Genomic DNA, 24,419 nt, shown 5'->3' on the forward strand with positions numbered 1-24,419 from the left:
TATGATTATGATACTGGTCCTTCTTTTTTTATTGTATGCTCTTTTCTTTCCTAACTGCAAATTCTAATTCATTACTATCCTCAGCTGGCAGAAATGCACACCCATGGGAGGTAGACACTTGAGTCACAGAACCACAGAATTAACTTGCTTGAAAAAGACCTTTGAGATCACAGAGTCTAACCAGTGACCTAACACCACCTTGTCAAACCAAAGCACTAAGTGCCATCCACTCTTTTCTTAAGCACCTCAAGGGACAGTGCTTCCACCAACTCCCTGGGCAACCCATTCCAATGCTCAGTCACTCTTTCTATGGAGAATTTTTCCCTAATGTCCAGCCTAAAATATTTGTCCGGTATGTACAAAGGAGACAAGGATTCCTGAACCTTAAGGATGTTGTCAAACTGCCCCAGCCAGATGGAGCTTTGACAGACAAAGGTAAGACTATGTCATAAATGTAGTTATCAACCACTGCCCACAGGCTGAAGCTGATTACATTGACAGGCATGGCTAAACCAGAACCCAGGTTACAAAACGTGTTTCAGATTCAGAGGGACTTGCTGAGTACTTGTTCTTCAAGCAGAAAGACTAATACTACATCCAGTGCTGTTGATCTACAAGGAAATATGGATCTGCATAAAGAGAATACATTTTTTTCAGAATTAATATACATAAATTATATTTATAAATTCATATATAAAATTAAGTTCTAGTCTCTTTAGCTACTACTTTGTGCCTACTTGTCTAACCTAGCAGTTTTCATGTGAGCTTTTTCATAATGGTAGAGACTTTCATACAGAACACTGTAGTGTTTCATTCACTGTTGCAATCTAACATTTCCTCCTTCTGTTTTCCTGGCATCAAAATAGTTTTCATTTCTGTACTTATCCCTTGCAAGGCATGCCCAGTGCTAGCTGTATTGTGTTTAAGACTGTTATTCTTGCTTCTAAGAAAGCCTGACTTGTATTTGATTCTTCTTATTTCCAGTCTCTTTTCACTGATCTCACTGTCACTCTAGCTTTGTTAAAAGTATAAACTCCACTGCTCCCTTGTCTACTTTAACACTGTGTTATAAGTCCTTGGCTTTAAATCCATAAATCACTCACTCTATTAATCTTCTTCACAGGAATACATGCCTTTAAGGAAGGCCCATAGTCATGAAAAGTAAAAATATACCAAAAAGTGTTAAAGGCTAATTTTTCCAAATTATTACCCCTTTTTCCCTCACTGTTTTGTTGCCTTCAAAGAGCTTTATATTTTCTCAGATGTGTTAAAATTACTTTATAAGTACAAAGAACTGTAGGTCACTATCTAATAAAAATACATTATAACAATGATATTTGAGAGGTGGGAAAAAAGGTGGCATGAGGTCTCAAAGGAATGAGTTCCTATTAGGAATTCAAAATATGTGATCTGGTCTGATTTTCACCTTTACTAAGGTTCTCAGAAGGTCTGATGTTATTTTCAAAAAAAGCGTGATCCAGATTATTTTCAAAATATTTACCCAAACTATGCCAAACTCTTGTGGCTGGTGTCCTGGGTTGATTATGATGTTAAATTGTATCCCCATTCGTCCACCTAACCCAGACACAGGTTTTGTATTCTTAAAATTCCATCTGAGAGTAAAAGTGAGTGGAAAAGAAGCACCGAGTCTGTTATCAGAGACTGTACTTGCTCCCCCCGCATCGGGAGTTTTGACTTCAGCACAGACAGACAACAAGATACAGATTGCCTTGGCTTTCCAACTAGCTGGAGCAGAGAGGTCTTCCTGGACTGTTTTCTTTCCCTTTTCTGAAATGAATCGAACCTGCTCTGGACTGGGGACTCGGGGGAGCACTGGGAGCTTGCACCCGTGGACTACCGGGAGCCCAGCCTGGGCAGCGGCATTTTCCAGCGCCAGAGGGACTGATAACAGAGCGAACACCCACAGGAAAGAGACCCTCTGAAGTTTGTCATCTCTTCTGAAGGGCGAGAGGTTTTGTAATGTGATATCATTCATTTTTGTGCTGGGTAGTGCTGTACCTGTGAAATAAACAGGTTTTTTCCACTTCTCTCAGAGAAATCTCTTCCCGAACCGGTTGGGGGGTGGGAAAAAAAGGGCCATGTGGGTTTGCTTCCCGGGGGGAGCCCCACTGGAGGTTTTCTCCCAAATTTTGCCCTAAACCAGGACACTGGGTGAACACTGTTACCTATCCACAAGTACTGTGGCTATGAAGGGTATCCTTAGAGATAAGGAGAGACCATGTTCCCTAGCTGCCAGATAGCCTCATGGTGCTTCTGCTGAAGCATGACCAAAGGCATTGACTACATCCCTCAACTGCTAGGTTAATGTTCTATCTCAATGAACTTAAGGGTCTACTCCAGCCTAAACAATTCTATGATTCCATCACGGAGTGTTTTACAAAACCAGTTTTTAACGTCCTACTCAACAATGCAGAATCAACAAGCCAGTTGCTACATGAATATGGAGCACAGAGCAGCAGGTTCCTTCCAACAAGGCTACATTTTCACCATCTAGACAGCCTGGGCACTCTGACATTGATACCTATGGAAAGGACGTGTTAAAGCCACATCCCTGTGCTGGGGATTACTCCTCTGTGAGACTTAGCTTCCCAGCATCCATAAAAAGAAATGGTATAGCTCAGAAGCAAGCCTTGTTCTCAAAATTAAACCTCTAAGTCACACCAACAACCTGCTCAGATTTAGCTATCAACTGTCTAGAGGATATATTACTGCTTCATTGATGAGAGAAAAGGGGAAACATAATAGAAATACTTATCAGCTAAAGGGAAGATAGAAAATTCAGCAGCTCATCCCCAAATGGATACTTTACAGGACTGTGCTGTTTGCTGTTGCCAGTGGTAAGGGGCCAGTCAACAGCAAATCCAGGTGGTTATGTGCCCATAAATCTGCACAGGTAATCCCAACTCTGACTTCTCCAAGTCCCTGAGTGCTTAATCACCGAAACTTTCAACTCATAGATGTATTTGTGGACAAAGCACATAAAAAAATACTAAACCACAATTGACACCACAGCTCCCAGCTACATAACATACAGCCTTCTCTGAGAAAATTGTCACACATCCACAGATTTTATTCATGTGTAGATTGCCAGACCGTGCAGCACTGGTTTTATAGTCTGAAAATTCATTTTGCTTAAATGTGAATACTTTCTTTTTGTGAGAAAGTAATAGGGGAAAAGACTATAGTATCTGATTCTGTCTTTGGTTCAGAATCATCAGTTCAGATTTTAGAAAACAAAATAAGTTGTATGATTTGTACAACAGATAAAAGCTACAAAATTTCTACAGTAAGTGGATATATACCTCTTTCAGAACTTTGTCAAGTGAGTTTTGACAATTTTGAAATAATTGTCAGCTGTTAGAAAGTGACACTTCAATTTTGAAGAAGTATTGATCTCTAAATAAATCAGCTGTGATTGCATCTTTGTCTGCAGATACCTGAACTATATTACAGTTTATTGTTGAAACAGGAAACACACTTTAGCTAGGTTAGAGCTGGACAATGAGATTGGATGGCTGTTTGATATGGACACACTGAGCATCTGATAAGATATCAAAACCCATGGTGGCTAGGAATGTACTGGTCAAGATGGCATAATGTAGGTAATAGTACACCAATTTCTCTTAAATGGGATTTTTCAGATCAAATTAGAATTAAATATTCTGGAAAACAGAACAAAACATGTGTGTTTGATTTTGCCTCCTGATGTAAAGCCTAGCTAATGATGACAAAGCAAAATTTTAATGGTTTGGCAAGAGAGAGTAAGCAAGAGAAAAGTTTAATTATGCAACTCCCTGCACTCTGATGCATTAAAGATATTTGCAGTTGTTATTACATCAGTGTCTAAGGAGCTGTAGTCTCTCTTTTCTTTTTTTTTCTCTAAGTTCTTCTGAACTAAGGTTTACAATACCCAAAAGAATGCAGTATTTAACTACACGTCTTAAACATCACTTCCAAAATCCCAAGTTCTTGAATGAAGATATGTGATAGCCCCCCAGAAACCAGTCCTATCAGATCAATGATTGGTATCAATTGAAGAAAGACTATCCTTAGTAGATACTTAATAGAGCTGAATGGCAACAAGGGTTTTCTCTAGTCCAGAAATTTGAAATATTGTATGTTTATTCAGAAGGAAATTAAAGCAAGAAAAAGAAAATGCTGAAAAAAGAAAACACCATCAGATTCAACATCAAATCTAGGATAAAGTTACACTTCAGGTCAATAAAAAAATAATTCTAGCTTTTTTTTAACAATGTTTTGATTTATATTTTTTGAATGAAAATACTACATGAAATTCAAAATTTTAATTTCACATTATCATTAATAAAATAGCATATCTCCAAATACATTTCAATTAAAGCTCTTACAACTCCAGAAAGCTTCAGAAAAGGTCCAACCCACCACTTGCTCAATTTCCAGCTACCACTAATTCACATCTTACCTGCAAACTGCTACTTCACATCAAACATATCTGCAAGTCAAATGTGCTTTTTTTTTGAGACCCTTGTGGATTGACACTAATATTAGTTTTAAATTGAGCAGAGCTTGAAAAAGTGTTATCACACCATTAGAGCAATAATACAGATCTCTGATTAGTAAAAGACAGCAATAAGCCAACAAATATTATTTTCACCTCTCTTCACCCATTGGAGAATTCTAGAGAAGGAGACCTTATTGCAGTGTTATTGCCCATACCAAAATTTTTGAGAGGGATAAATTACATGTATCAGCAGAGAATTTAAAGTACACAGACCTGAAAACTGGCACTAGCAAATAGTTTGATTGCTTCTCATACTGTGAAAAAGCATCAATTTCATACGCATTTGCCATAAAAAAGGAGGGATTAAAGGATGCAGTCTAAGACACTAAAGCTCTTCACCAATAGAAACATATTTTCCATTATATTTACCGTCCACTGCTCTCCAGAAAGCTGAAAAATAAACTTGTTTTGTTCCTTATTTACTCCATCTGACAAGGCATGACTCTTTTTGAGCTGAGGAGTCTTTCCATGAGTGTCCAGGTTCTTCTCATTGATGTCTACAAAGCCATTCTTGAGGTATTTTGATTGAGGAATGCCTTTCTTACGACACTCCAGTATCAAATTCCACTCCTGTTTTATCCTGAAATAGTGCCAAAAAATGCTTATGTGAATCAGCTGAAAAAATATGGCAGGTAAGTTCTAAAGCTTAATCTGTGTTTGCAGAAGTACTTAACAAAGTACAGTTGTTCATCTAAGGTACTGGCTAATTTCATACATATATATCTATATTGAGAAAATATGCATTTCCTGGAGTTACGCTGAGATTTTCTAGACACATGTATAGATTTCAAGTGATCAGGATTTCATCCACTGACACTAAAACAGTGACAGGCAAAGAATAAAAGAAAGTGGAGACTGAGCAAACTGTTACAGAAAAAAGCAAAAATTATGCCCTTTAATTTGATAGGATAGGAAATGTATTCTGACAGGACAAGTTCTATGCATAAACAAAATTAAATATCTGGAGATATATGAAAACATTTTCTTTGGGAAAAAAAAAAAGGTAATAATTGCCTTTTTTCCATGCCCTTTCTTGCTCAAGTATAATGATTTATTTTAATTTTTACACCAGTATCTTCTTAGGAGGTGAAGGTCAAAGTTATCACATGCCAACTGATTTCAGATTCAATTTCAGTGTAACTTCTGCATCACCTCCAAGGCAAGCTTTTTCTCATATAACTTCAGGTGCAAATTCAATTTGACATAATTAAGCACTGTCAAAACTCACGTTTTTAGTTAGGAAAGATTTATTTCAGCTTAGTCAATTAAAGAACTGGTTGATTAACATAATCAAGCCTTCCTTACACCAAAATAAGACTCTGCCAAGCCCCTTGTATCATGAATCTGACCTCACACTTTGACTTCTATATCTTGTGGTACATAAGATTCATTTATGTCATCTCCATCCTCTGATAGAAACCTTTATCTAAAGGATTGAAGAAAAACGAGAGCTTAAGAAGGACATAAAGTTCAGGATGAAGTCCCCCTAAAGAAAGTAAATATGTCATGTCCTAGAAAGAGAAATACATGAAAGTTTATAAAGTTCAATCAGGAAGATCTTTACACATATTACCCCTTAATCATGGGATCCTTCTCTATAATGCTAAGATATAAAAAATAATGTCACATGAAACAGAATCATAAAATCATAGAATTATTTGGGTTGGATGGGACACTGAAGATCATCTAGTTCCAACCCCACTGCCACAGGCAGGGGCACCTTTCACTAGACCAGGTTGCTTGAGTTCTCCCCTCAGCCGTGAACAAATGAACAAACGATCTTTGAACACTTCCAGGGATGGGGCTTCCACAGCTTCTCTGAGTAACTGGTTTCTGGGTCTCATCACCCTCACAGTAAAGAATTTCTTCCTAATATCTAATCTAAACCAACTTTCTCTCAATTTGAAGCCATTCTCCCTTGTCTTTTCACTACAGGCCCTGACAGAGAGACTCTCTCTGGCTTCCTTGTCACCCCTCTCCAGATAATGGAAGGTTGCTATGAGATCTCTAAGAAACTTTCTCTTTTCCAGGCTGAACCACCCAAACTTTCTCAGCCTGTCTTCATAAGTGAGATGTTCTGGCCTTCTTATCAACCTCATGGCCTTCTCAGGACTTGCTCAAACAATTCCATGTTGTTTTTATTTTGAGAGCACCAGAGCTGGAAATGGAGTCTCAAATGAGAAGAGGAATGGAATCACCTCCCTTGACCTGTTTTTGATGCAGCCCAGGACGCAGCTGCTTTCTGAGCTGTGAACATATTACTGGCTCTGTAGATATGTCTGGGATCACCTCGACCCAGGTGTAGGACCTTGCATTTCACTTTGTTGAATTTCATGAGTTTCGCACAAACCCACCTCTCAAGCATGTCTCTCTGCGTGTCATCCCTTCCCTCCAGCGTGACCACACCACACAGCTTGGTGTTGTCAGTGAGCTTGCTGAGGGTGTCCCCAGTCCCACTGTCCATGTCACCAAAGCAAAGATTCTGAGTGGCATCAGCCCCAACACTGACTCCTGAGGGACACCACTCATCACTGGTCTCTACTCAGTCATTGATCTACTGGCCACTACGCTTTGCATGTGGCCATCCAGCCTAGTCTTTATCCACCAGACAGTCCATCCATCAAATACATGACCCCCTGTATAGAATCAAAAGTCATGAGAGACAGCACTGAAAGCTTTGTGTAAGTCCAGGTTGATTATGTCAGTTGCTTTGCCCCTATCCACCAATGCCATGGGTCCATCATAAAAGGCTCCCAGATTTGTCAGGATTAAAACCAGAATGTCTGGTTCTAAGTCACATACAAGAAACAAATTACAAAGTTAGGTACAAGAAGCATGCCCCAAAGTCTTGTTGAAATAAATAATTTTTGGACACCCATAACAAGGTATGAAACTGCAGTGCAGAGCACTCTTATGAAAATACAATAGCAGATTGAAAATACAATACAGGTGAAAAGTCATAATTGACTTAATACTATCAAAGTCTTTAGACAGCAAAACTGCATGCCTAGATAGAAAAATATTGAGACAGTTGTGGCACTTACAGAAATCTCAGGGGATTTTGGAAAGACTTGGAAGCAGAGAGCACAGCAATGGCAGAGACACAGAGCACACGGACACACTGCAGGCACTTTCCACACTTTTGGTAAATACATACAATCATTTATCAGAGGAGGGAGCCTGAGGGGCCACCAGAGGAGAGTTTCAAGGAGCAGCACACTACACATGGAACACAGGAGAACTGCAAAAAGCCCCTTTAGTAAAAATGACAACAATGTATTCCTAGGTGACATCTTTATAAAGGGAAAGTACAGAAAAGCACCTTCTACAAATATTTCAGGAGGTGAATTAAGAGTGAGGTTGGTTAAAAAGCAGCTCACTAGATAAAGTGTTGACAGAGTATATGAAGACTGCACAAATTCAGACGAAGTGCATTCTAATGAAAAGACAGTAAGGATCTCTTTACCCCTTATTTCAAAAATTACAGAAATATCTTTTAAAAAAGAAAATTGTATATATCTTCAAATGAAAAAAATTAGAAGGAAAACCGAACTCTGATAAACATCAAAAGAGCAAATGAAGTTACTGCAGGTATACAAATGAGTAGGAAAAGGATTTGTAGCATATCAGATGAAGGAAGCTTCACAGAGATGAGGGGAACAATAACTTCTCAAAACATGAAAGGAGAAATAAAGGAATAGTTATTGATAGCTGCAGAAATGTTATTCATTTTTGGCTTCAGTTTTCATTGGAGAGATCAGAGTACATGTCACAAGTCAACATCTAGAAGAATTCCTGGTATTAAAAGTATCAATAGAGGAGGTGTTAGAATACTAAATACATTTGAAATACATCTCCCAGTTTCTCTCAGTGTCTACTGCATTGTGGAATATTCCATACTTCATACATTCAAGCTGTGATATGTAAGTTAAGAAAAAATAGACTGGACAGACAGAAAAACATTCAGCCCAGCGCATCCCTAGTGTGGACTAAAGGTGTTAGCACAATCAAGGAAGAGTCTACCAACTATGAACAGTATCTCCACAAATCTTGCATAAATTTACTTGATATGACAAAGACAAGAAAATAGGTTAAAGTAGATACAGCTCCTTAGCCCACACTGTGATATGTCAGCAAGCTACAGCTAATATTTCCAAATTTTCTGTTACAGAGGGAGAGATATCCAAACACCAGATTTCACTAAGCAGCCCTACTAAGGATATCCCCACCAGCTGCACTCTAGAAGTGCTCAGATGACATTTTCCCATACTTTAACTACTTGTAGACATGGTAGTAAAAAAACCTTTCAGATGCTTTGACACAAGAGCCAATGCAATTTTTAGTATTGATCTTAACTATTCAATCTGCCATTTGTACCCCAGAAATTGCCAAGACAACAGAGTGTGGATATTGTAATAGCAAGAAATTGCTTGAAAAAGCTACAAAACAATATTTTCATGTTTTATAAGAAAAAATAAATAGTCCCAAACCACCTACTCATACTTCGTTCCAAAACTTGTGTACCAGTGAGTGAGTGTAGCTATACAGCTATAAAAGCTCTCTACAGCTAGGAAGTGAAGTGGTATGGTATTAACTGAATTTCAAGGAAGAGAACAAAGTTATCTGAGCAATTAAAAGGCAGGAGTGATACGGACCATAGAATAAAACATCTAGAATTCTTTTTAAATATTCCAAATTTTATTTAACACTGCTGTTCTGCTTTTTCTCACACTCTCCAGTCCTCCACATAGAACTTTCCTTCTGTGAAGCTTAACTCTGCATTACTACCCTCTCATTTCTATGGAATTCCTCCATTTTCTGTTAAAGGAATAAATATTTCACTCAGTGCATAATTTAGTGCACTGAAAAAACTTGCCCACAAAATGGGGAAGTTTTTGTATTCATTGCTCTTCTTTCAAGCCCAAAAAATTGCTCATTCCTCACTGTATAAATTATAAGAATGTTAGAAACCTAAACAACAGAAAGAAGAGGTCAAAAAGTCTAATTCAATAAAAAGTCAGCTGCATTACTACACATCAGCACTGTCTCTGTCAGGTAGACCCCAGGAACACTAGAGTAGAGGGCTCAAGTCTAAAATTTTACTCTGTCAAAACAAGAAATATAAAAAATGGTAAAAAGGGAGCTACATTAAAGCTGAAAAAACAAACTGCCCTCTGACAGTCTGCTGATAACATGCACAAAGCACAAAACTCAGGAGGCCATTGCTAGCCAAGTGAAATAAAATGCATACAACAAAAATCGCTGCTGAGCAAATCAGTCAGTGAAATATTTACCTCAGAATAAAGACAAGGGTTAAAATTAAACCTGCTAGGGAATTCAGCATGCATATTGCATACTGATATGGAAATCCTATGTCAAATTTCCTTTTTACTCATACATTAAGTTATGGTAAAGTGCTCTGTTAGGCTTCTAAAGAATGCAAGTGTTGTGTACAAGCACATTTTGAACAGATGGAAGGTGAATTAATAATGGAGCAACAAAAGTGCATAATTTTGTACAGTACATCTCAGAATGAAAACATTATATTACCCATGGGTAAAGGGTCTAATAATTTACAACACCTGGCTGTACCCTGGAGCTACACACTACCCAAAATAATCATTACAAACCTTACTGGCTTGGAGTAGCAACTTATATCAAGCCAGTGTGTATCATGAAGAAAAGATGACAAAGATGTAAATTTGCAGGTTCAGCTGAGACCAAGCCAAAGAGATCTACTTGGCTACATGGTTGTCATTCTGCTCTGAGTTGATGGTACTTTTTAAGTGATCATTGTGAAAATGAAGACCTTTTCCAGTCTTCATTTGGTGATAATCCTCAAATTAGAATTTCCACCATGGTTGTCATATCTGGAGGCTATTACATGGATCTTCAAGAAAGGTATCTAAAAGTAAAGGCCTCTAAACCAGTGAGGTAAAAAGGGAAAAAAAAGTCCACACTAACAATAAATCTTTTGAATACTAATATACTTTTAGTGAAATTAAATTTCTGGTCCTGACACTTTAAAGACACCTGATATTCCAGAAATACATTTCCACATAGGACAAATAAGTTACAAAAACACAGCTCTCCTGAAGCTTATGTCTTTTTAATACTATTTAACAATAAAATATTTTCATCTTCCTCTAGGCCTTGATCAAACTGTTGAAATCGTATTAAAGAAACAACAATTATTTTCAGTAGTAAGAAATTTGAAGGTAGTAAAGTCAAGCCAAATTTAGGTGAGAATATGAACACAAAAAATATTTTTCTTGGACAAAGGGCCCAGATGAGCTCTAAGGTTTCAACTCAGCTAAGTGTTACAGTATTTCCTCTTCAATCATACAAATAGTCCCACTAATTTTTAAAAAGACTGGTTGCATGCTATTTATGTTTGTCAAAAAAAAAAAAAAGAAAAGTTAAGTTTCATACCTATATATCTGTAACAAAAAAGCACACCTGGCAGACATATGTGGTATAGATAAATTTTACTCTGGCAAGTTATTTTCCAATATATTGCCTTTTTACAGTAAGCTTTCAGGACAATACTCTACAGTTATGAAATAAGATCAGCAGGGAAATAGCAGATTCAAGTATTTTCATTTTGGTTAGTGTCTTTTTCCTCTTCAGGTAATCATTTCCCAAGGGCTACTTCACTATTGGACTATACCTTCAGAAAAAAAATTATTCATGGCATATATTTTTTATTATTATTTTTATACATATTTCTTTTCAAAGACATGGGAGTTCCCTGCTTGAAATTTTATTTTCTCCAGCAAAATTATGAATCTAATAAACCTGATGCAAAGAGTTACTCTACAAGAAACTCAGTTATTGGACCTTTCAAAGGAGCAACCAGCTTGGAAAAGAAGTGTGCATTGGTAAGGATTTCATAGCCATCAAAACTAGTGGGAGTAACTGGGTCTATTTCAATTGTTCTTCTTTCAACAGGTACCCTCTGGCCAACGTCTGATTAGAAGTTCTTGGGACAAAGTGGAGATTCCTAGGTAAGGAAAGGAAGTTTCGTTAGATGGCACTATTTCCTCTAAACCAGGACACAAGAATTGACTGGGACACTACATGGTGACACCAGTTTAGAGCTCCTGAGCACTGTTTAAATCAGAATCACTATCTGCGCAGGATCATTAAATAATCCTACGGAATTTTTAGAAGAGATCACAGTAAAATTGGAGCTCAGCCCAGAATAATATTCCTGATGGATGAGTAACATTTGCTTCAAATTCAATTGGATTGATCCAATTTCCATATCAGTGCCAGACTCTTGAAAGCATTTTAAAAGATTGTGGCTGAACAGCAGCTTTCATCTTACAATGCATGTCTGTGCATTACTTTAGATGCATGGTCTCTATGCAAAAGTGCCTACAAACAAAGGCAAATAACTTAGTATACTTATTTGTCCTGGAGATCGAAAACAAAATTGTTGACTATAAATTTGTGTTTGGAGCCAAGGGACTTCCAGCTTCAGTATCAGACCAGCATCGAAAATGTTCTGCATTGGGTATTGAGTAGGACAATAAAGATAAACATAACAAATAAAATCTTAGTTCAGGTACAAGTAGAATTATAACACTGAAGTTTGGCAGAGAAATAGAGACAAATCCCTTCTATTAAACCAATATGTAACCTTTCAGGGAAGAAAAGTCAGTCTGCCTGCAAAGTGTGGTTTTCTTGTTGCTTTTTACTTTTAATATTTGGGAAGTATATAACTCAAAAAATAATACATGCACATTTAATTTGCCAAACTTTGGGAAGAAATTTCTGGAGTAGAGACACTGGAAGAGGTATCTGAACAAACTTTTATTTTTGCTGCATGCTTGTTGGTGAGCAGAGGAGGCTGTGCCATTTCACAGCAAAGATTTAGATAGCTAATCTGGGCAAACAGCTCTGGCATTTCCTCACTTGAATGCTTAACTTGTTAGCTTTCAGATTTATTTTACCTGCTTTTCACACAAATAACAATCGTTGCAATCCCTCAAAAAAAAAATCTAAGCTTTCACTCTTATTCCCTTAAAAAATAAAAGATAATGTTTTAAAAAAAAAAAATTAAAAAGAGAGAGAGACAAGAAGACAAGTAATAAAGAAATATCAATACAGAAAATCATCATACCACATCAGGATCATCTGACAACATTCAGGATTTTGGGGAACAATAAAAGATTTTTCACCACTACCAGAACCTAGAAGATTAGATATAAAACAGTGCTGTAAACACAAACTTCTTTCCATAATAAGCATTTTCACCAACATATAGGAGCTCTCAAGATACTGTACACTTTTTGTATGAGTTTGTGGTCCATATCCTATGGAAGGTTTCAAATGGGGTTTGCTGACAGGATCAAAAGCATGACATAAAATGAAAATAAGTCTACCCACAACTCTGTTCTATTTATTTTTCTTTTATATTCAGTTGCTGGTTTACATGTGTTCTTTAAACTGCAATAATTTCAAAGTCCCACAAAACCAAAGAGGAAACAGAGGACTGAATTAATCCACAAAAAAGTTTATCAGATACCAGTACCTCAGAAGGCCAATATTCTCAGTAGCTGGTTGTCTAGAATTAGCTTTCACTGGCCAGTTGCTTAAACATCTGCTTTATAAACAAATATTTTTACAAGTTCTCACCTTTAATGCACAGTTGAAGCTTTTCATTCATTTGTGAGATTTTCCTCTTAAGAAAATCTTCAGTCAAAAATTATCTTACAAGTTACTGTTTAATGAGGCTGCACGAACTAAATTGCCTTGCCCTAAGGCAAACAAAGCTCCCTAGAGGTTAACTGGGAATTTGTTCTGGAATAATACACACTGCGTTTCACTGCATATTATCAGGTCATTTTACATAGCAACACAGCATATAAAAGAACTGCACAATCTCAAAGCCATTAGCAAATTATAACCTCTTTGAGAAAAATTGGGTTTTGCTTAAAAAAAGAAAAAACCAAAACATCCCCAAAGGCCAGATTCCAAACTCTGTTCCATAAGTGTATTTGCAGAGAAACGATTACTTTTAACCCTTCTTAGGAATTCACTCTGACTTCTGTCAAAAGTAAATATCTAGAATCTTAAACACTAGAATGCTGTCTTCATTTCAGGAAAGTGCCCTCTCTAAATGTCCTTTGGGGAATTTTCATTTTGGATCAAAGTATTCTTAAAATCTTTCTTACTGTGGCACAGTATGAACTTGCATTGATTTCACTGGACCTACCTGACAATACTAAAATTTTAACCCCTGAGTATGATACCTGAATTTAGTCAATGCAGAGGTCCATAAAATAATGAAATGGAAACATTATTTCTATTATTTAATTAGAAATACAACTTTATCTATATTTTCAAGCTAAAAATTAGCAAAGTCTTCTCATATATTTTTGGTCTAACATTTGAGACCACTGAAAAGCACTAAAGAAATAACTTGTGAGCTGACATTTAGGACCTAAATGCCAGTGGTCACTGCACACCTCATAAAACAAAGAAGATTTTCTTTTAGCTGAATTTGGCATTTTATTACTAATATTCTTATTACTTAAACCATTATTCTATCAGCTTTGACCATTCTACAAGGCTGCACCATGAGAATGAACATGAACTTTGCCATTTGTTTCAGAGGGTGTAATACTGATCAATCATTTTCAGGAGACAAAGTCTAATGTATTTCCTTCTTTTTTTTTTTCCAGGAGCTCTAAAAGTAGAACTAACTGGAAAACAATCTGAGTGCATGACAACACGCAGCCATACAAAGTACAATACACAAATTGCATTTTAAAAGAAGAAAACAAAAATTCTTTGTGCATGTGGCAAATGCACCTGGGAACTTTTATTTCTGTGCACTAGATCTCAGATTTCCTATCTTTGAGTGGTACAGGAAGATAAGAGCATCAATTTAGATGTCATTAGTGGGAAAAAATGCAGAAAAAGCAGTGAAGCCCCACTTTTTCAGATGGAAGTGTGTCTACAGCAATTAACAACAGGCAGAAAAAATAGGGAGAATGCATTTTCATGCTTTCATGGAAAAGACAAGTCACAGTAAGAACTTATTCTTAACATATTCTACTGACAAAAGCCATGGGAGCTCATATTAGTTACCTCAGAGGACATAAGGTTACCCTCTTTCCCTCTTAAGAGGGAAAACTTATCATGCATTAATTGCTTTTGTACTAATGAACTCAGAAGTTATCATCTGCACCACAGGAAACCAAAAAAAAAAGAAAAAAGTGGAAGGGGTATGTTGACATGTTCTCCACATTAGGACAGAAATAAGGTTTGATCAAGTTTGATCCCAAATCCTTTCACTTGTGTTTTCAACCATAAGGGAAACAGCAAACATCCATCTCTCAGCTGTCATGGTTTAACCCCAGATGGCAACCAGTACCACACAGACATTTTCTACCCAAACCTGTAGTGGGATGGGCAGGAGAATCAGGAAAAAAGGTAACAGTTCTGCATAGAGTTAAGAATAGTTCAATAACAGAAACAAAGTAAAATATAACAATACTAATAATATTAATAATAATGGCAATAATAATAACGAAAAAAGAGAAAGAAAACCCAAGATAAATTATGTTGAATACAACTGCTCACAGCCTGTTGACCCACTCCTAGCTGATTCCTGAGAAACAATCACTCACTTCTGGCCAATTCCACCAATTTATATAGCAAGAAAAAAGTTCTATGGCATGGAATATCACATTCAGGTCAGCTGTCCCGGCTGTGTTCCTTGCCAGCTCTTTGTTCAGCCCCTCACTAGAAAAGAATGAGATGCTGGAAAATCCTTGACTTAGCCTAAGCACTACTTAGCAACAATCCAAACAACAGTGTGTTATCAACATTATTCTCATACTAAATCCAAAACACAGCACTGTACCAGTTACTAAGAAGAAAAATAACTCATTCCTAGCTGAAACCATGACACAGCTCACACCAAAAAGAAAGATTATCCTTGCTAGAGAATTCAATCTGAACTTACTTTTTCTTTTTTTTTTTTTTTTTCTTTTTTAGTTAGGTTTAAAGCTTTTAATGTAAGCTTTGGTGGAGATAGGGAAACCAAGGCTGCTGCTATGTCTGTTTTGAAGAGAAAGGTCCCATGGAAAGGACAGTCAGACTTTGTATTACCCTGGTCTCCTCTTAGACCATCGGCTCTGTTGTCAGTGTAGCTGCACTGGTGGTGAGAATACTAGTGAGGATATCCTGAGAGTTCTGAAACACCACACAAAGGTTCAATGCAATTATGTTCTTAAACAAGGGCACTGTTTAACCCTGTGCATTTTATTTTTAAAACAGAAAGTGATTTCTATTTTTTTCTCTTCTCAGAGGGAGAAAATTGCTAAGTCATATGTTTCCAAACTTGGCAACACAGTTTAATATTTAACAGTCTCTTATGGGAAGCAAAATATTGCTTAAAGAAAAAATAAATTCAATATCATAAAAACAATAAAATTATATTTGTGTGTAAGCATTATAATCAAGGCTTTTTTTAATACCTCAACAAGAAAAAATAACCTAACAATTCCTGTTCTCTTTGCTATTACCTATTCAGAAGCAATCTAATGTGTCCACTAATTTAACTCCTTTTCTTTCTCCTGTCAATGTAACAAAAGACTTAAAGTATTTCTTAGTACTGAAACTTATGAGCGTGTGTTCACAAATTCTATAATCAATAATCCATACTTTTTTGTTGCATATGAGAAATAGAAAGGTACAAATTCATGGTTTTTTTCTCTTCAATTTATGTCTATGGTAAACAATAAAATTTAGCATTAATATATTACAATCTACATAAGAAAGAGCAGAAACTAATGAAACATAAGTATTTTTTGTGCTGCCTTTCTCTTACTATCATGTGAGGAAAGTAAACAAGATGTCATTGAAATCAAACCCAAACGCCAAAATTTTAATAATCAACTGTTATTATTTAGTGTATTAATAATATTTATTATATATATTTCCATTTATTATATTTAGCATATGGCAATGTTAATGGATAATAAGAACAGATTTGGTTAAAATTAACAACACAAAAGTTGTCTTACTTCTCCAATGCACTTTGTTCTAATCTTTCTTTCTCCTTCCTCTGACGTTCTTTGTTCTTCTTAACTCGAGTTTCCCACAGTCCTCTTATGACAGAAAAGTCAAATATTACCACCTGATGCCCCATATTGTTGGCATTAAGCTTCTCCTGCAAGAACAAGCCAACTTTTCAGAAAAGGAATAATGAGAAAAATAAAGATCTAAACCATCATATTTCGTTAAAATTGTCTGGGGAAAAAAGCTGAGGTCAAAAGAAATATTAGCATAGTATGTTTTCCATCTTACCCAATTTATCTAGGGTTTTGTGCTGGCAGTAATCAATGTGGCACACAATTGACTTCTACATAAAATCCATGGCAACAGCTACAGATTGAATTTTTGTATTCCTTACATTTTTTTCCTTTCCAAGATAAAGACAGAGTTGCAAAAAAATACTGGTTTGATTAAGTAACACTGATGAAAATAGCTTTAAAGGCTTTGCATTTTTAATAATTTCTGTGACTAATATTAAAATGAATGCTCATAAAGAATTTATTCATTTTAAATCATGCAAAAGCACTTCATCTGTAGTTGTTGTGTATTGATCTTTATGACCTCAAGCTGTCCTACTTCAATGGAATTTGTGAAATTCCAGTGTTTCCATAAGTATGTGCTTATCTGTGAAAGGCATTGAAAGACCAGCCCCATAACACACAAAAAAAAACTTACCTAAGGCAGAGACATGGGGAAGGTTCTGTGGACGTGTCATGGTCTCCACGTACTAAGATGTCCTTATTCTGGCCAGTCAATAGGGTTGCCTTTACAGCAGCCAGTAGGACCATGGCCAGAGCCCTGAGGTTATTCACCTCAGCACATGGTGAGGTAGTCACACCTGTCTTTTTCAGTTTACTGGAGTGCAGAGTCAGATAACTCCAAGTCATAATGAGCGATCACATGTGAATCATTCACCTGTCCTGTACACTATTATAAGTATTGTTGTCAGTGTTAATTTTTTTTTTTTCATTGCTGTTTCCACTAAATCATTCTTATCTCAACCCATTATCTTTACCTTTTGCTTCCCATTCTATTCTTGATCCTGCTACAGGGGAAGGCAGGCAGTGAGAGAGCCTTTGTCTGGTATATATTGTCTGGTATATTTTGAGTGGGAGCACTAAATTGGGGAACACCATTCCTAAACCACATCACAATATAGAAACACATTCCAACAGGCAAAGGCTTGGTCCCAGTTTACGAGGTTCCAGGCAGTTAAGAACTGATGTCAGCCAGAAAAGGAGGTCAAAGGGTATGTATCACCTCTAGTATAAAATGCTGGAAAACTGGTAGCAATGGACAAGGAGAAAGCTTAGTTACTAATTCTTTAATGGCAAACTCTTTTCCCACGTTTCTTGACTGCAGAGAAAATTCCCTCCCAAAAGATCAGGTTCATGACTCTCTGAGGAACCTGAACATACACAAGTCTTTGGGGCCTGATGAGATATATATCAGAGTTCTAAGGAACTTGGCTGATATAGTTGACACAGCAATCTCCTGATACCTGGAGAATCATGGAAGTCAAGGGAAGTCCCTGGTGAGTGGAAAAAGGGAAACCCTGCACTCATCTTTAAAATGTTAGATAGGAAGACCTTGGAAGTTACCAAACTGTCAGCCTCACCTCTGTGCCTGGGAAAGTCCTGGAACAGATTCTCCTACAAGCTATGTTAAGGCACAAAGAAAACAGGAAGATGATTTGGGATAGCCAGCAGGGCTTCACCAAGGGTAAGTCCCACCTGACCAACCCAGTGGCTTTCTGTGATAGAGTGACTACACCAGAGGACAAGGGAAGGGCTACAGATGTCATTTATCTGGACTTCTGTAAAGCCTTTGACACAGTCCCCCACAGTGTCTTTCTCTCTAGTTTGGTGAAACATGGATTCAACAGGTGGACTGTTGGATGGATAAGGAGTTGGCTGGACAGTCACATCCAAAGAGTAGCGGCTAATAGCTCAGAGTCCTGATGGACATTAGTGACAAGTAGTGTCCCTCAGGAGTCTGTACTGGCACCAGTACTGGTAAATATCTTCATTTATGACATTTACAGAAGGATTGAGTGCACCCTCAGCAAATTTGTAGACAACACTAAGCTGAGTGGTGCTGTTGACACACCTGAAAGTTGGGATGTCATCCAGAGGGACCTGGAAAAGCTTGAGAAGTGGACCTATAGGAATTTCCCACTTATTTCCCACTTTCCCACTTGGCACAAGAGAAACTTGCTGCACTAAGTGCAAGTGCAAGAAGACCAAGGGCAAGGAGTTGTACCTGGGTAGGGCCAACCCCTTAAAACACAGGCTGGGGCATGAACAGATGGAGAGCAGCCCTTTCCCTCTGCCAAGAAGAACTTGGGGGATGCTGCTGGATGAGAGGCTGGACATGACCCAGCCATAGGCACTCACAGCCCAGAAAGCCAAACATGGCCTGGAGTGCATCAAAAGAAATGGTCAGCACTTTCAGTGAGGAGATTCCTCCCTTCCACTCCACTCTTATGAAGACCCAGCCTGGAGTGCTGCATTCTCCTCTATCTTCCTCAGTGCAGGAAAGGCATTGACCTGTTGGAGCTAGTCAAGAGAAGGACCACTAGGATGATTAGAGGGATGGAAAACCTCTCCTTTGAGAAAAGACTGGGAGAATTGGGATTGTTCAGCCTGGAGGAGAGGAGGCTTTGGGGTAATTCCAACTGTGCAGTACCTAAAGAGAGCTTACAAGAAAGATGGAGAGAGCATGTAATGACAAGACAAGGGGGAATGCATTCAAACTGAAAGAGATGGTTTAGATTGGATATTCTGAAGATACTCTTTACTATGAGGGTGGTGAAGTACTGGAACATGTTGACCAGAGAAGCTGTGGATTACCTGTCCATGCTCAAGAGCAGGCTGGATGGGGGTCTGAGCAATGCAGCCCAGTGAAAGGTATCCCTGCCCTGGAACTGGATGATCTTTAAGGTCCTGTCCAACCCAAGCCATTCTATGATTCTCTGCGTGAAACACAGTATGACTCACAAGATGGTGTGCCCTACAGTGGCTCAGTACCAGTACAGGAAAATAATCACCTACTAAACCTCTAATGCAAGTGCACAAACAAATCTTGATTAAAGAAGTGAAGCTATACTTTCTTGCCCAGAGTCACTGGTGGGGGTACAATCATCGCAATGTACTGGCTCTCATGAAATGTAGCTAGATTATCAACAGAGGAAAGTCAGTTATTTAAACTTTGTGTGAGGTTTTATTAGAGAACACATTTATTATACCACTTAACAGCTTAGGAAAAAAAAACAAAACAGTAGAACAAGACCCTGTTTGACCATCTACTTATCAGTTAAAGAGCCATCCTCCCCTTCTTTTCTTGTTTGTTTTCAAGCTCATGCCTATAATTTTTTCCACAGATGCTACCAAGCATTGCATCCTTCAGCTGGAGCTATTTATTATCTGTCCTTCTGTTATAATATTGAGGACAAAGGGGAAATTATTCTCCCCTCTGTACTTTTTCCCTTGTAACTTTGCAACCGTCCCTTTTCTCTTTCACCCCCTTCCACCTACACATCCCTCTGTGGTACATAACACATAAAGGAATAATTTATTCTGAACCAGGAAAACACCCTCATGTCCTCTGGAAAATGCACTGTATGGACTAAAAAGAATTATGCATAGGTACCTCCAGAGCAAAGGTACCTACCTGCTCGCCTTATTAGTCAACTCAGTAAGAAAGGCCCTTTCAAATACCAACAAGTAGTGGCTCAGAAACTGGTCAGAGACCAGTATCATTCTATTTACATAGCCTTTTGTATCTTAGGATGTTTATATAAAATGTAATCTCTGCTGTTCATAAAGCTGCACCTATTTGTTGTTTATCTTTGCTAGCACTAAAAATGAGGCAAAAATAGTTCCTAATCTGTCTGGAACTAACAGCTGACAACAGCTGAGTCAAAACCCCATTAAAACAGTGTAATTAAAACAGTGACCTTATTCTCTGTGGAAAGGTTTGTCCTTCTAAAACATATTCACTACTAATTTACAGGAACTATTTATCTCATAAAATAAAATGTTCACCTCTGCTTATAGGAGAAAGAAACCCAGTGACAAGGACTTCACCCTTCACAGTAACTGCAGACCAGCAGTCACTCTGCAGGGTCTAATTCATTTTAATAGAGCAATTCATAGAAGTGTTTTGGTAGAAAGGCTGTTGCAGAAGCTGAATTTTTGCGAGACAGTGAAGTTGCAGCTGGACACTTGACCTCTGTTGGAACTAGATGGCCTTAATCAACACAGACTCTGAATAGACCCTGAAAGCTCTCCTTTTCCTTGACTTGTTTCTCACCTTCCTGTCTCACAGGTTAAGTCAACCCTTCTTTATTGAGACACTGATTTATTAAACACTGAATTGGAGAAGTTCATTTTTTCCACATATTGCTTTTATCCACATATAGCTTTTATCCACTTTTTGTACTAAGCTGCAAGGCATTGTGGGGTTTTCTTCTTTGGTAAAGCCAAGCAGAGGAGGAACTTGGGTGAGAGGTGAGAGCTGTCGATCATAACGCCTCAGAATTAATCTCTTCAGAAGGAGCAAAGCCACAAATCCTGATCAGATTACAGGGTGACTAAGGCTTTAGGAATATGCATCAGGACAAATGTGAAATGCTTTTTGACATCTACAACTCTGAAAAGGTCACCTAGCAATCTTCACAAGGCTGTTGCTTTATCTTATATCCTTGTCTAAAAAATGGGCATGAAGTATTAAGCATGATGGCAGGATATCTATTCGCTGAAATTCAGACACCACCATTTTCCTGATGATGAGATGTTGCCCAGAAAGGAAAACTGGCTAAAGTTAGGCTTAACTGATACTAAGTGTAGGTTCTTCAGCATACCTACTCATGCATGGCAAGAACTTATGACAGAAGAAGCAACTACTAATAATGATTTTGATTTCTAGAGATACATGTTCAAATTCATGTGCAGTAGGTTTTTTTTCAAACATCAGATAAGGCCTGTGGTGGAAAACTCAAAGCTGTCATCTATTATCCACAGGTGGTAAGCTACATTTGGATAGAACTTTCATTTGAGAATTTGAGAGAACTCTCAGTCATACACTTCTTTCTAACTTCTTCCCTTCAACTAGGAACACAGCTATATTTCCTCTGTATTCCTAGGTTATTCACAGACAGTTTCCATTGTCAGAAAGCACACTGAAGTTAGAAAGGGTCTCTAGAGGACACCTCATCTGGCTGCTCTGTTCAAAGTAGTCATACAGTCATTGACAGAAGTCTGTACATCCTGTAGCACCCCTCCTCTTCCAATTTTCCCATCATTTTGTAATTCAGCATTGCTTCTTTCTCATCCCATACTTACACATGATCATTAAGGGCCGGTTTCTGTCATGCTTGTGAGGATTACCTGACCCACCCATACAGCAATAAGTGAAAAACTATTTCTTACCCAAGAAACAGACAACTTTGCTTTCATTAAGGACAAGTCCTGACCACAAAAGCAGTCATGACCTGCATTTGCAAGACCCTACTTCACAACTACTCTGAGTTTGCTGCTTAAGGTCATCTTGCCTTGAATAACATTTAAATGTATCAAATATCTTGAGTAATATCTAAATGTATAATTTAGATGTATCTATATCTAAATTATGCTGTAGATCATCAGCACACCTTTCTTAGATGATGCGTAGTTATAATTTTTATCAGTCTTTTGAGTTATTAGTGAGATAGACCACAAAGCAAGGCTATCATATAATAATTCATGTACAGCACCTTCCAGGGGAAAAGGGATTCAGGAACACAAAAAGAAGGGAGTGTCATTTACAGAAGAATCACATATGGAGAAATTAGTTCTCTGTGTGTATCTACGGAAGCAAATAATCTTATCCCTAGCCATTTACACCTCACAAGAAGTTATCTGCAAGACCTCAGTCAATATCCTTTAAAGGCAACATACTGGGAAGTCAAGCTGATCTTGTCTTCTTTGTGATGATTAGCTCAGAAACAAAGCTGGCCATTAAGGATAGCTGGTAATTTTTTTTAAGTATTCTAAGATTTCCCCTTCAGAAACAGCCACACATTATATTTAAGGAATTATTTTTAGGTAATTAAATTAATTAATTAAATAAATAAATAAATAATCTTAACATTTTAAAGATAGCCCTTTTTTATTTTTTTTAATAAACATTGCATTACTTGGCAAGGTGACATAAGAGAGACTTGTATTAGTGGCGGAGGAAAGAAATTTTCTTTGGCGTCACTCCTTCCTGCTCTTAATGTTTTTTTTTTAGGAAGAGGGGGAATAAAAATTCCCTTTGAACACCATGGCCTTTGCAAATCTCTTCCTCAACCAGCAGGCTATGTCAACCTTGTCTCTCTTTTCATCAATAAAGAAATCACAAGAATCTGTATGAATAGAATTTTCCTCCTACCTTATAAACCACAGATTCTTTCTCTCCCCATGGATGTACTTTCAGTTCAAGATACAATAGCCTGAAAAATATTCTCGATTTCATCATTCCAAGGTCCTGTGCCTTCACTAGAACACGTTACCAAGCTCCTCTCCTACTAAGCAACTTCCTCTGACTCTTCCTATTGTAGGGCCCATCTCAACACTGAGACCCACCTTTTTAGCAAGTGAATTTAATAATCTGCCACATCTCTGAGCCAGCTAAGGCGAGAAGAAGCGCTTGCTCTGTAAGACCACTCTTTTGCTGCCAACACTTTGGTTTGGGTGCTCTATTACTGTGAGCTATCCCTGCATGCATAAAGCAGAAAAACTACCTTTACAGACACTGGTGTGCAATTTCTGGTCTTAGAAAGAAGAAAACACCTTTCCTTAACCTTCCAGAAATTTTATTCATTTAAATGTGTCTATAAATAGGCCTATTAAATTCAAACACTTTCCTCATGTGTATAATGATATTGATACTCTTAGGCATTTGGAGAATTGACTGGCAAAACCCCGTAATCTTAGGGTTGATACTAATCATATGTTTTTATTTAAATGATATAATATTAATGCCAAATACTATTGCTAGTAAAAGCATCTGCCTAAGTATCTGCATGGATTATTTTTATTTTAGCATTTATATTCTCATTTATTTTATTTTATTGCATAAATTCACCTAAAAGTAGGCAAACTGGTCTCTAGCATCTATTTCAGACTTTTTTTTTTTTAAATAGTAGGAGTACTCAGAAGCTGTAAAACAGGGTCTCTTCAGCAAGGTGTTGAAAATATATAGGATGGAAAAGAAGATAACAACCATGTGATGTCTACAATCTTTATTATTTTTTATTTATTGTTATTCATGTTGTTGTTACAAATATATGCATACCTCAGATGCCAACTCTTCAGTAAAACTGGAGAGGTTTGGTGTGTTGTGCCTTAAATGTCCTTGCTCCCTTCAGCTACTGATATCTCCAACCCTTGTTTACAGGTCTGCCACAGACGCATCCACAGCTATCTTTGATAGCAGCCAGTGATCTCTCATGACCACTTGTATTTCTTTCCATTTGACCTCTGAACCCTGAGCAGGTATTTGATGATATTTTTTTTTTCCTTTTTCTTTCTTTTTTTTTTTTTTCTCCCTTAGCTTAATATAAAGGGGGAAAAATGATGACTTTCCATACCTCTGGAAGTGTCACCTACCTAACTGTGCAGGACTACTGGAGGCAACTAGGTTTCAAAATTAGGATGCTTTTTGGCAGCTCCTGGTGTTTAATGCTGAAGGAGTTTCATTTCAGTCACCTGCACTTGCACCATGAGGTGCCATGGACTACCCGATGTTCAAAAAACAG

At 37.5% G+C, this 24,419-nt stretch overlaps 1 protein-coding gene across 1 annotated transcript in view; it reads right to left on the reverse strand.

Annotated features, from left to right (window-relative positions):
- LRRC2 (leucine rich repeat containing 2) overlaps window positions 1-24,419 on the reverse strand; it is a 79,210-nt gene that overhangs the window by 50,530 nt on the left and 4,261 nt on the right. The window contains exons 2-3 of the mRNA XM_005522613.3: window positions 16,606-16,751; window positions 4,931-5,141 (exon numbers count right to left, since the gene is read on the reverse strand). Coding sequence (XP_005522670.1) covers window positions 4,931-5,141; window positions 16,606-16,730 — 336 coding nt within the window. The 5' untranslated portion in view covers window positions 16,731-16,751. The remainder of the gene's footprint in view (window positions 1-4,930; window positions 5,142-16,605; window positions 16,752-24,419) is intronic.

This window comes from Pseudopodoces humilis, chromosome 4 (genome assembly GCF_049639895.1).
Source record: "Pseudopodoces humilis isolate 2021_Gansu_Grassland_sample_001 chromosome 4, ASM4963989v1, whole genome shotgun sequence".
NCBI classification, from domain to species: Eukaryota; Metazoa; Chordata; class Aves; order Passeriformes; family Paridae; genus Pseudopodoces; species Pseudopodoces humilis.